Raw genomic sequence first — 14255 nt, forward strand, 5'->3', positions numbered from 1 at the left:
ATCGCGGGAGCCAGCGCCGAGCTGGCTTGCCGCGATGGAGACAGAGCCGTCATAGAAGCGACGGGAGATCCGACTTGGATTCCTGCCAATTCTACACGTGTGCGGCGTTTGCTATGAATCCTGAGGGGGAAGTCCCCGCCGGATTTTAAATAAAAATCTGGCATGGGTCCCCCCCTCAGGAGCATACCGGGCCCTTAGGTCTGTTATGGGTTGTAAGGAGAGCCCCCCTACGCCGAAAAAAACGGCGTAGGGGGTCCCCCTACGATCCATACCAGACCCGTATCCAAAGCACGCTACCCGGCCAGCCAGGAAGGGAGTGGGGACGAGCGAGCGCCCCCCCCCCTCCTGAGCCGTACCAGGCTGCATGCCCTCAACATGGGGGGGTTGGGTGCTCTGGGGCAGGGGGGCGCACTGCGGCCCCCCCACCTCAGAGCACCCTGTCCCCATGTTGATGAGGACAGGGCCCCTTCCCGACAACCCTGGCCGTTGGTTGTCGGGGTATGCGGGCGGGAGGCTTATCGGAATCTGGGAGCCCCCTTTAATAAGGGGGCCCCCAGATACCGGCCCCCCACCCTAAGTGAATGAGTATGGGGTACATCGTACCCCTACCCATTCACCTGCAAGAAAAGTGGTAAAAACACAAATAAACCACACAGTGTATTAAAATATTTTATTAGTCTGCTCCGGAGGCCGCCCCCTGTCTTCTTTATTAGCTCTTTTACCAGGGGGGGCTTCTTCTTTGACGTCTTCGGGTGGGTGGGGGCCGCCGTCTGGTTCTCTTCCACCGCCGGGGGGGGGGTGGCTTTTAAAAAAGCCCCCACCCCCCCGGCGGGTTTCCTCCGGCGTCTTCGGCGGGGCTCTTCTTCTTCCGCTATCCCGACGGGTCTTCTCCGCTATCCGGGGGGTCTCGCCGCTCTCCGCTGTTGACTCGTCGCACACTGGTTCTTCGTCTCGCAGTCCGGTCCCTTCTTCCGTGCTGTACGTCTTCTTCCGTGCTGTGAGTTCTTCTTCCGCGCTGTGACGTCATGTTCTTCACTTCTCTTCTTCTCCCGATGTTGACACGCCGGTCCTCCTCGCTGAAATGACGGATGCGCGCCTTGCATCGGACCTATATAGGCCTCACAGTCCCATCATGCTCTGTACCTACCCATGTGATACCTACCCACGTGGGTAGGTATCACATGGGTAGGTACAGAGCATGATGGGACTGTGAGGCCTATATAGGTCCGATGCAAGGCGCGCATCCGTCATTTCAGCGAGGAGGACCGGCGTGTCAACATCGGGAGAAGAAGAGAAGTGAAGAACATGACGTCACAGCGCGGAAGAAGAACTCACAGCACGGAAGAAGACGTACAGCACGGAAGAAGGGACCGGACTGCGAGACGAAGAACCGGTGTGCGACGAGTCAACAGCGGAGAGCGGCGAGACCCCCCGGATAGCAGAGAAGACCCGTCGGGATAGCGGAAGAAGAAGAGCCCCGCCGAAGACGCCGGAGGAAACCCGCCGGGGGGGTGGGGGCTTTTTTAAAAGCCACCCCCCCCCGGCGGTGGAAGAGAACCAGACGGCGGCCCCCACCCACCCGAAGACGTCAAAGAAGAAGCCCCCCCTGGTAAAAGAGCTAATAAAGAAGACAGGGGGCGGCCTCCGGAGCAGACTAATAAAATATTTTAATACACTGTGTGGTTTATTTGTGTTTTTACCACTTTTCTTGCAGGTGAATGGGTAGGGGTACGATGTACCCCATACTCATTCACTTAGGGTGGGGGGCCGGTATCTGGGGGCCCCCTTATTAAAGGGGGCTCCCAGATTCCGATAAGCCTCCCGCCCGCATACCCCGACAACCAACGGCCAGGGTTGTCGGGAAGGGGCCCTGTCCTCATCAACATGGGGACAGGGTGCTCTGAGGTGGGGGGGCCGCAGTGCGCCCCCCTGCCCCAGAGCACCCAACCCCCCCATGTTGAGGGCATGCAGCCTGGTACGGCTCAGGAGGGGGGGGCGCTCGCTCGTCCCCACTCCCTTCCTGGCTGGCCGGGTAGCGTGCTTTGGATACGGGTCTGGTATGGATCGTAGGGGGACCCCCTACGCCGTTTTTTTCGGCGGTGGGGGGGCTCTCCTTACAACCCATAACAGACCTAAGGGCCCGGTATGCTCCTGAGGGGGGGACCCATGCCGGATTTTTATTTAAAATCCGGCGGGGACTTCCCCCTCAGGATTCATAGCAAACGCCGCACACGTGTAGAATTGGCGGGAATCCAAGTCGGATCTCCCGTCGCTTCTATGACACGCTTGCTGGGATGTGCTGTCACTATTCCAGTGAGTGCAAGATGTCGGCACCATGTCGCCGAGTATCAGCGCGACGCTGTCGTGCTAAAAGCACAATATCACAAACACCTACTGTAGCATGGTGACTATTAGGTAAGCAATTAACAAATTAGATTTTAGACACAGATCTAAGCAGCTAGTGCTGTGCAGAGAGAACATGGCCTACATCTTATGATCAGCAGATCAGGAAGTCTTGCCTGTACTATAAGCTCAGCATTGTGTAAAGGCATACAGTGGAACCTTGGATTACAAGCATAATCCGTTCCAGGAGAATGCTTGTAATCCAAAGCACTCACATATCAAAGCGAGTTTCCCCATAGAAGTCAATGGAAATAAAGATAATTTGTTCCACATTGACATCTAATGCATGCAATACTGCATGTGGCCAGAGGGCGGGGGGGGGGGGGGCGCCGGAGAGACTTGGAAATACACGGAGATCGCTCAGAAAGGCTCGGAAACACTCAAAAAGGCTGAGAATTATGGGGCCCCTGCAGCTCTGGCCAAATGTGGTACTGCACACGGCAGATGGCTTGAATCCTGCTTGTTTTTTGAAACAACACTCGCAAACCGAGTCAGATAAAAAAAATAATCTCGTATTGTGAAACGCTCGTTAACCGTGTTACTCACAATCCGAGGTTCCACTGTAGTTGCAATCTGCAACATGGAATTTACAGTGAGCTGGTGCCTGTCTGCACAGAGGGTGTACAGAAATAGCTTCAGCTTACGCCCCCCAACTTGAGAGAACCCTCTTACGCGTTTCACCCTTTACGATTAAGCCCCACAATTCTTTAAAAGATTCTCCCAGGCTGGGGGACTTGAACTGAAGCCATCTATACCCATAACTGGATTTATCAATATGTTTATACTGAGTACACAAAGCTTGCTATTGGCATCAGTCATTAATGTACCAGTTTGTCGGAGACATCATTTACTGAGGCATCTGAGCGATACCATTTTCTTTATTTTTGGCCACTTATGGAATTTACAGGAACGCACTTAATAACAGGAGATAACAAAAAATCAATGTTTTATACATTTCCCCTGCTTCAAAAAGCTCAGCGGCAATGTAGGTCACACAGCTAGAATGCCAATATTTAAAAAGTAACTTCACTTTGGGGGAAAAAAACACTATCCCCTGAGGATAATCTATAAAATTGGCTCTAGGGTCCCCGAACCCGAGGAGCCAAAGGGGGGAGATAATTGGGCCATTGTTGGACTATTACGGTACTAGTAATTAATGTGGGTGGTGTACAACAAAAAAAGATAAAAATAAAGAAAAACAATTTTATTATATAAAATGTCGATAACGACACAAAGGGGATACATTGTTCAGAAACACAACACAAAATGTATGACCAACAAATCGCCAGTATAGTAGTCCCCAGGACGGGGAGAAGCATAGTGGGTAGAAGGTCATATAACGACATCTTAACTAGTTTCGTGGCTGTATGCCACTTCATCAGAAGAGTCTAAAGTTAAAGATAACAAAAAATCTGACAATGGACATATGCAGCAACAATACAATGGGTATACATAGGGGAAGGGTAGACTCCGCTGCTCACCTAAAAACCCCCCCGCATCGACTAACGGAGAGGGCGAACGCCACCTCAGAGGGTCCCGTGTGACAACCATGGGGTACGTGTATGGGCGAATGGACCTACTTCTCATGTACGGAAGATAAAGGTATAATAAGTATATGAAGCCCAGATTGGAAGTACGGAGATTGGTGAATCACACGTGATGAAAATCAGTGGTGCGATCTCAGGGTTGAAATGCACCGTGTTTAAGAGAGTGTGAAAAATGACGTGGTGTGATGGTGAGGGGGCAGATAGAGAAAAAGTGAAAAAAGTGAAAAAAAGGGGGACAAATGGGTCCTAAATCACCAGAACAACAGAAAAAGCGGTGCAATCGAATGAAAATATGAATAATAAAAAAAAAAAGCACCCTTTGATCATACCTTATATTAATGTAATTAATGTAATGTTACTTAGCCTACCTTATTATGGGTTTGACTCCAGCATGAGTCATTGGTATTCGCTATGCTTAATCTTTACATGAGAAGTGGACGTGTCCCTCCGCCTCACAGCCTGAATTATCATCAGGCTGGACCGGATATCTCATTGCATTGAGACTCAATACCCGGCCTGCCATACGCAATCACCATTGCGAGGGTAGTCCCGGTAGTATCCATTACCTACTGTGTATGGCACCTTCCATCCGGCGGTGTGACCTTTCTACCCATCAGTTGTGCAGTGGGTGGTTTGATTACACCGCCATGGGTATTTTTACCCCCCCATTACACATGCCTCTAGCGTCACAGAGCCTCTGCTTGAATAGTCTACCCCGATATCCACTACCTGTAGGATATCCCATTATATGTCTAAATTGCTGTACTTTTTTCATGCATATTTATTCCATTTTTATGTACAAAGTCTATTTTACCTGATTTGTTATGCATTACATGTAATCCTACAGACTCTGCTGCTCACCACTCCCCCTCCCTGCGGGGAGGCCGGCGAGCTCTGGGCGCCTCCTCCTGGTGATCCAGCGATCATCTCCATGGGGACATCGACCCCGCCCCGTTGGGCGGTCCTCCCCGTGGAGTTGCTCCTCCTGGACCTCCGCCCCCACATCGCGTGACACCGCTGCATGGCGCACGTGCGCACCCTTGCGCCTACGTCATGCATGCGCCCAGACCCGCCGACGTCCTCCATCTGCGCCCACTGACGCTCGTCCCCTGATTGGCCCTGGGGGTTCAAAAGCAGGCACTTTCGTACCTGCAGTGCTATGGATGTTGGACCCTGAGCATGCTGTGACCTTATCTGGTGCACAGTAAGATCCCTTACCTTCATCTGCCAGCCCTTCACGTACCCTATGTCCCTTATTTCTACCTCACTTGCCTTCCCACCTGTTCCCTCCCTAGCTTTCCTACCTCCTTTCCCTTTTTCTCCCCATCAATCCTACCCCCTTTTTTCCTTCCCTTTCTGGTTTTTCCTCTCCCTTTTTCCCGTCCTTCCTTCCATCCCCCACCCCTTTCCCCCCCCCCCTCCTTTCTTTCCCCTCCCTTCCTTTCCTCCCTTTTCTTCCCTCTCCCCTCCTTTCCTCCTCCCTCCCCCCCCCCCCCCTTCTTCCCCCCTCCCTCCCCCCCCGCCCCCCCTCCCCCCCCCCCGCCCCCTCCCTCCCTGTATATTCCTTCCCCTCCCCCACTACCACATTCACCTTTTCATCCATCTGTCTTCTAGGTACCACTGGTAGGCGTCTTTACCCTGATGCCACTATGAGACCCTATGTGGTCCCCCTCCCCCCGGGATCCAATACCTTGGATCCCCCCGTATGAAGGTCACTAGTGGCCCGAGAAGTCCTTACCCGGGCTCCTGTGTTTGGGGCCCCCTACCTGCACTACAGACCATTGTATTCAAGATACACCTTCTACCTTCCTCTCTCCTCACCACCTCTCTTTTTTTTTTTTTTATTCATATTTTTATTCGATTGCACCGCTTTTTCTGTTGTTCTGGTGAGTTAGGACCCATTTGTCCCCCTTTTTTTTCACTTTTTTCTCTATCTGCCCCCTCACCATCACACCACGTCATTTTTCACACTCTCTTAAACACGGTGCATTTCAACCCTGAGATCGCACCACTGATTTTCATCACGTGTGATTCACCAATCTCCGTACTTCCAATCTGGGCTTCATATACTTATTATACCTTTATCTTCCGTACATGAGAAGTAGGTCCATTCGCCCATACACGTACCCCATGGTTGTCACACCGGACCCTCTGAGGTGGCGTTCGCCCTCTCCGCTAGTCGATGCGGGGGGGTTTTTAGGTGAGCAGCGGAGTCTACCCTTCCCCTATGTATACCCATTGTATTGTTGCTGTATATGTCCATTGTCAGATTTTTTGTTATCTTTAACTTTAGACTCTTCTGATGAAGTGGCATACAGCCACGAAACTAGTTAAGATGTCGTGATATGACCTTCTACCCACTATGCTTCTCCCCGTCCTGGGGACTACTATACTGGCGATTTGTTGGTCATACATTTTGTGTTGTGTTTCTGAACCATGTATCCCCTTTGTGTCGTTATCGACATTTTATATAATAAAATTGTTTTTCTTTATTTTTATCTTTTTTTGTTGTACACCACCCACATTAATTACTAGTACCGTAATAGTCCAACAATGGCCCAATTATCTCCCCCCTTTGGCTCCTCGGGTTCGGGGACCCTAGAGCCAATTTTATATATCTAGAATCTGGATGATGGTACGCCCCTTTAAAATGTTCAACTTTCACACCCTCAGAGGTACATATCAATCCCTAAGGATAATCAATGTACATTGCAGGGATTTTAACAATTTGTTGCAGATTCCTGTTTCTGCTCAGAAGAAAAAGCTAGTTGTTTGGTTTTGTCAATGTGAAAAGTGAATCTGAATGGTAGTGACATTTTCAATCAGCTGCAACTTGCAAATATCTACTGAGGAAAATTGCAAAGCATGCACCCCTTAAATCCCCGTACATACGATCGGACCTTTGTCCGACCAAAATCACATCGGAATTCCGACAGGATTCCATCTGAGTAAAAGAGAACATGTTCGCTATCTAAACTCCGATGGAATTCATCGGAATTACTCCAATGGGGCGTACACGCGGTCGGAATATCCGATGGAAAAAGTGGCTTTAGAAGTAATTAACTCTTTTGAAGTATTTCACAAAGGATGCCTACAATCTGACTGATATATTAATGAAGACTGCCAGGAAAATCAGTGAGCCAATCACACAAGCAGGAAATGACAACTCCAGGCTGCCATATTGCACTGAATTTTACAAAAAATTATATATATATATACACATGTGTATACATTTGCTATATTTTCCACAAAACTGACAATACCATTTAAGGCAAGGCCTACTTTAAGCAAAATACTTGCACACAATCTCTCCATATTTGCAACTGTAATTCAACGACGATATGAAAAAAAAAAGGTTTTAAAACTTTGTTTTAACTAAAACATAATTCTATGTGCATTTATTTGTTATATGTATATATATATATATATATATATATATATAAAAAACACAATATTAACTTATTAAAAAAAAAAAAAAAAAAAAACAGTACAGCCTATATAATCATTTAACAGACATTAAGAAATATTGGGTGTACCTGATCACTCCATTTAAAGTCAGGATTGATGCTCAATCGAACTCTAAGGACTGTGCGAGTAATTGGTTGGATAGTGGCTTCCATTGTAATGGCTGGAATTTGATGGACACACTGTTTCACCTTTAGCCCAATGTTCACATGATGTAACATGTGACCTAAAAAAGGTACATAAGGTTAAAAATATTTGCATAAACATTTGCATATACAGGAACAATAATGCAATCAGACTTGTAAATCAGCTTTTAGATGAACACATTACAGCTTGCGTTTTGCATTGTGTTGTACAAATGAGTGACTTTTTTGACCTGGCATGTTCTAATGTTTTGTAATACTTAACTGGAATTAGCACAGAACAGTTTTAGTATTTGCAGCTCAGAATAATAAGTGTCAACCCACTTAAGTTAAAATTGCTTTAACTCAATTTTTATGATAAACTACCTTGCACATGCATTCAACTTGTGAAAATGAAAATAACCATATATCTAAAGTTTACTGATATTACCACTTTCACCTTTACTGGGTTAATTTGTTTAAAGAAAAGGTAAACTTTCCACTAGTATTCGTTATTCCGACTTGCCCCTATATCTGGTTTAATAAAAAATAAAAAAAAATACATGGGGAACTTGTTTTGTGATAACCAGAATTATTACACTCGTGTGGAGGCGCCCACATCAGAGACTCCTAGCTATCAGAAAAAAAAATACCCCTTGCATTTGACTTTTGAAGCAGGTTACAGGAAAAAAGTAGACTTATACTTCTACTTTCGGACTCTGCCTGTCAGGACCTGGATCACTGTGGTTCCCTGGGCGGAGGGTTGAGATTCTAGTGTCCACCAGCGGGTGCCTCCCAGCAGCCAGCAGAACCCAGTAACCAGTTTCCACTGGCTGCTTGGATGGTACAGTATTTGGGTCCTCCCCTGCTAAGTGCCTCTCATTCCAGTGTTTTGCTGTTGCCAAATTCTGTTTGCCTAGATCCTAGATCCTGCTCTTGCTTTCTTCTCTGTACCCTGCTCCCTTATACCTGCTCCCATTTTTTTCCACCTTCCCATCTACTATCTGCACCTCCAGTTTTCCCTGCTTTTCTGCATTACCCATGTTGTATATATTATACTGTATATAGTTAGTTGTTCGTTAGGCTTCTGTTTTTTAGTTATTAGTCAAAATGCTGTCACTGGGTTTTTGGTTCACTTATTTCACATCATTTTATGTTTGCTGGTGTTCGAATAGATTTTGTTTCATTGTAAATAAATTCCACTTAAGGACCGCCTAACGCCGATATATGTCAGCAGAATGGCACGGCTAGGCACAGGCACGTACCTGTACATGGCCTTTAAGAGCCCAGCCATGGGTCGCGGCGCACTCACGACCCGGTCCAAAGCTCCGTGACTATGGCCGCGATCAGGTCAAAGGAGCTGAAGAACTGGGAGAGGTGAGTGAAAACACACCTTCCCTGTTCTTCTCTGTGGCAGTGTCACTGATCATCTGTTCCCTGTTATAGGGAACGACGATCAGTGATGTCACACCTACAGCCACGCCGCCCTACAGTAAGAATCACTCCCTTAGTGCACACTTAACCCCTTAGCGCCCCCTAGTGGTTAACCCCTTCACTGCATTGTCATTTTCACAGTAATCAGTGCATTTTTATAGCACTTTTCGCTGTGAAAATGACAATGGTCCCAAACAGGTGTCAAAAGTGTCCGATGTGTCCGCTAAAATGTCGCAGTCATGAAAAAATCGCTGATCGCCGCCATTACTAGTGAAAAAAATTATCAATAAAAATGCCATAAAACTACCACCTATTGTAAACGCTATAAATTTTGCGCAAGCCAATCAAACGCTTATTGCGTTTTTTTTGCCAAAAATAAGTAGAAGAATATGTATCGGCCTAAACTGAGGAAAAAAAAAAATTCTATATATTTTTGGGGGATATTTATTATAGCAAAAAGTAAAAAATATTGTTTTTTTTTCAAAGTTGTCGCTTTATTTTTGTTTATAGCGCAAAAAATAAAAACCGCAGAGGTGATCAAATACCACCAAAAGAAAGCTCTATTTGTGGGAAAAAAAGGATGCCAATTTTGTTTGGGAGCCAATTGTCAGTTAAAGCGACACAGTGCCAAATCGCAAAAAAGTGGCCCAGTCATTGACCAGCAATATGGTCCGGTGCTGAAGTGGTTAAATAGTGACCTAATTCATGGAGTTCTTCTATAAATGCAGATAGGCAATATAAAGAAGTCAGAGGAGAAGACTATACCAGTGGTAGAGGTCAGAGAGAAAAGAAAAGGGAGAAGTGGGGGGGGGGGGTGTGAAACAGATCTGTTAGGTTTGTAAATGTTATCAGGCAGCTCTGCTCTGCTATAATTAGTGACAAGACCACTGAGTACTAAAACTAAAACAAACTCAGGGATGCTGTTATAGCTGTGAGCTTGACAGTCAAAGGGTAAAAGGTGCTTTGAAAAAAATACTGGTATTTAGGCATGTATTTAGAAGACAATTCTGGCATAACCTTGGAGGAACAACAGAAATCAAACAAGTAATCAACTCCACCCTTCCCTTCTCTTTCCCCCTGAAAATAGTTTTTCAGATATACACATGGATGGTCGAAGACACACTATGGACTTAGGCCTCATTCACACTTGGCGGACTCCGTCGCTACAGAGTCCGCCTGCTCCCGTCGGCTCAGCGGGAGATCAGTCCTCAGAGTCGACAGATGACAAGCTCCTCTCTGCTCACTGAGCGGGGAGGGGCTTGTCGGGCACCGCTGTCTTCCTATGGAGCGATCTGTTGAAAACGGACAGCATGTCCGTTTTCATCAGATCCTTCCCGATCCGATCCGCATGGACGGATGGGGAAGTGGCCCCCATACGTCTGTTTTTAGCGGGTCGGATGTCAGCGGACATGTCTCCGCTGACATCCGACGCATGGAGCGGCTGTTCAGGTCCGTGACAGACGGACCTGAATGGCCCGAAGTGTGAATGAAGCTTTACAGTAGTTGTCTAATATACCAGAAATCACAAGGTTACGACAGCCAAATGTCAAAAGAGTTAAAAGGTGCTGTAAAAGGCAGAAGTTTTTATTTTTGTATCTGAATGCATTCCATGCATTAAAGATAAATAGCCTTCTGTGTGCAGAAGCTGCCCCAGCACTCCCTAATACTTACCTGAGGTCCCTCTGTCCAGCGATGTCCACGAATGCCTCAGCCATCCGAGATTCTCTTTCCTAATTGGCTGACATTAGCTCTGCTTCTGTCAATCAAAGTCAGCTAGCCAATCAGGGGAGAGAGGGGGGTGGGGCCTGGGATCCATGTCTGAATGGACACAGGGAACTGTGACTCAGCTCAGGAGCCCCCATAGCAAGCTGCTTGCTGTGGGGGCACTGAACAGGAGGGAAGGACCAGGAGAATCGAAGAGGGACACGAGAAGAGGAGGATCCGGGCTGCTCTGTGCAAATCCACTGCAACAGAGCAGGTATGTATAACATGTTTATTATTTTAATAGGGAAAACAACTACCCTTTACAATCACTTTAAAGAATATATAGACATGTGATGAGTTTTACCTTGCCTGGTTCACATCTAAGAGTATGTCTATGGGCACAAGACACCTCCGACCAACCATTTTGATGGGAAAATACTGAATGACTTAGTTGGATAATTAAGTGTGACTGTAGCTGCTTGAGCTTAAAGTCACTTGCTAATCTTTAGAAGCATCAATTTACATAATGGGAAGCCCTGTGTCGCTGCCTACGGTGCCTTGAAAAAATATTCATACCTCTTGAAATTTTCCACAAAATCTAATGGAAACAATTGCCTTCAGAAGTCACCTAATTAGGAAATAGAGTCCAACTGTGTGTAATTTAATCTCAGTATAAATACAGCTGTTCTGTGAAGCCCTCAGAGGTTTGTTAGAGAACCTTAGTGAACCAACAGTATCACAAAGGCCGAGGAACACACCAGACAGGTCAGGGATAAAGTTGTGGAGACGTTAAAAGCATTGTTCAGGTATAAAAAATAAAATAAAATGGATAGAGTATGGCACGACTGCAAACCTACCAAGAAATGTTTGTCCACATAAAATGACAGGCCAGTTAATGGGAGCATTATCAGAGAAGCAGTCAAGAGGCCCATCGTAACTCTGGAAGAGCTGCAGAGATTCACAGCTCAGGTGAGAGAAGCTGTCCACAAGAAAACTATAAGTCATGCACTCCACAAATCTGGCTTTTATGGAAGAGTGGCAAGAAGAAGTCCCATTTGCAGTTTGCGAGAAGCCATGTGGCGTACACAGCAAACATGTGAAAGGAGGAGCTTTGGTCAGATGAGACCAAAATTTGACTTTTTGGCCTAAAAGCAAAACGTGATGTGTGACTGAAACTAAAGGCACTGCACATCACCCTGAACACACCATCCCCACAGTGAAAGATGGTGGTGGAGATACTTTTCTTCAGAGGGGACAGGGAAGATGGTCAGAGTTAATGGGAAAATGAATACAGGGCTATCTTGGAAGAAAACCTGCTAGAGTATGCAAAAAACTTGAGACTGTGGCAGAGGTTCTCCTTCCAGCAGGAACATTACCCTAAACATACAATGGAATGGTTTAGATCAAGGCATATTTGTGTGTTAAAAGGGCCCAGTCAAAGTCCAGACCTAAATTCAAATTGAAAATCGGTGGCAAGACTTGAAAATTGCTGTTCACAGATTCTCTCCATACATTCTGACAAAGCTTGAGCTATTTTGCACATACAAATGGGCAAAAAAGTCATTGAAGTGCTAAGTTGGTAGACATACCAAAAAAGACTTGCAGCTGTAATTGAAGTGGACGGTGGTTCTACACAGTTTTGACTCCATTTTGAAAACCATTTATCATTTTCCTTCCACTTCACAATTATGTGCCACTTTGTGTTGGTTTATCACATAAAATCCCAATAAAATACATTTACATTTTTGGTTGTAACATGACAAAATGTGAAAAATTTCAAAGAGGTATGAATACTTTTTCAAGGCACTGCATTTTAACTTGATTGTACCATGCAACTTTATATCAAAGTCAAAGTGAGAATCTTACCAATTTCATCTTTCCGCATGTCCTTCAGTTTATCGATGGTGAGCTTCCTCTCTTCCAATTTTGTTAACACAGATGGAGGCAAAATAGAGAATTGTCTCAGTGGGCTGGCCCAGCCCCACAGTCGCTTATCAATAACTTTGCTGAGGTTTAGTAGTCTATACGTCATAGCTGGCCATCTTTTTCTGAGGGCTATTTCAAAAAGGGCTCGTACGATTCTAGCTGCATTCTGGAAAATAGTGATTAATGCAATAGAATAAATGTTACAAGAAATGTCAAAACAGCCAAACTAAAATGTATACTACATAAAAAAATACAGATTTGTTACAACCAGATCATGTAAATAATGTATTGCTTCATATTCTGCCATATCTACATGTTTGCAAATTATGTTTCTGGCAAAAAAAGTAAACTCTGTAGTTGTTGCTGCCCTTTTACTGACAAGTGGATGACAAAAATAAGTTTATTTAGAAGTGTGAAACATTAAAGTATAACTAAAGGCTAAACTTCTTTTTAGAGTGCAGAGGGATTAGAACACCTATCAGTTTTTTTATTGAATTTCTGTTGCCCTGTTAGGGGGATTCACTCTCTCTTTGTCCTGTTTAATATTGTCATTGAAAGTGAAAGTAAAAGAAAACTTTTACTTTCCAAATTTTGGGTTGTCCCCAGAAAAGTAAGACCCTTTAACACTGGGGTGGCTTTCAGGCACTACAAGCCAAATAGCGCCGAAAAATTTGCGGTAAAGCGCCGCTAAATATAGCAGCGCTTTACCGCCACCCCACCTCGTGCCCCAGTGTGAAAGGGGCCTAATAGAGGGGAGATCTTCAAATGGGGACAACATTTCTGGTAATCTGGGGTGCCCCAAGGAATTCCCCTAATTTGTAGGGATTTCCCCTCACTTCCTGTTTGGCTATGGAACAAATGGAAACAAATACATTTTGACAGGGGATTTAACCCACCCTTGTTCTATCTAAAACAAAAACAGCTAATGCCAATGTAAGGACCCTGCTTACTTCTAATGCAGTTATGCAATACAGCTTGATCACCTGTCTTTCTATAGCCTGTGAATGGACAATGAAGGGGGAGGAACAGCACAGTGATGAGGTCATCTCTCTCTCTGTCAGTAAGTTCCTTAGTAGCAAATAAGCAATTAACAGGAACATTAGCTAATCATCTTTCAGTAAGAGGTGGCAAAACAGGGGATTGTGCAGTGCTGATGACTTGGCAACGACAACAAGAATTTTTTAAAATGTTATCAATAAAAGTAATCTTCATGTAACAAATTTGACTTGAAGAGTAACTCCAATTCCATAGAAAAAAGAAAAAGAAAATAACATACAGTAGCATAAACAATTGCTACACAAGCCATATTGAAATTAATTGTTATTGGGAACTACCTTTCCTTTTCAATCTTAGGAGCTACAGTATAACTTTCTGTAAATTGCAATGCAACATGGCAACCAGGAGATGTTCTGTACATTACTTGTGTGTGTGTGTGTGGAAAGCCTCCAGAAATGTAAATAAGCTGTTTGTGTGATTGGCCGACTGATTTTCCCAGATGTCTGCACTAATATCCAAATCAGATTTTAGACACCCCTTGCAACAAAAGTTTTGGGGAGATACTCCCAAAGAGTAAACTACGTCTAAAGGGGTGCAGGCCCTGTAATACTCCTTATTAAAACACCTGCAAGTGCATCAGCTGACTAATAATGAAAAA

The 14255-nt window shown here is 45.3% G+C and overlaps 1 protein-coding gene across 3 annotated transcripts in view; it reads right to left on the reverse strand.

The window, feature by feature from the left end:
• Positions 1-14255, reverse strand: part of ASCC3 (activating signal cointegrator 1 complex subunit 3) — an 841816-nt gene that overhangs the window by 228769 nt on the left and 598792 nt on the right. For all 3 annotated transcript variants that reach the window (XM_040350155.1, XM_040350157.1, XM_040350156.1), the window contains 2 exons: positions 12542-12767; positions 7487-7641 (listed from right to left, as the gene is read on the reverse strand). In XM_040350155.1, coding sequence (XP_040206089.1) covers positions 7487-7641; positions 12542-12767 — 381 coding nt within the window. The remainder of the gene's footprint in view (positions 1-7486; positions 7642-12541; positions 12768-14255) is intronic.

The sequence above is a fragment of the Rana temporaria genome, chromosome 4 (genome assembly GCF_905171775.1).
Source record: "Rana temporaria chromosome 4, aRanTem1.1, whole genome shotgun sequence".
Lineage (NCBI taxonomy): Eukaryota > Metazoa > Chordata > Amphibia > Anura > Ranidae > Rana > Rana temporaria.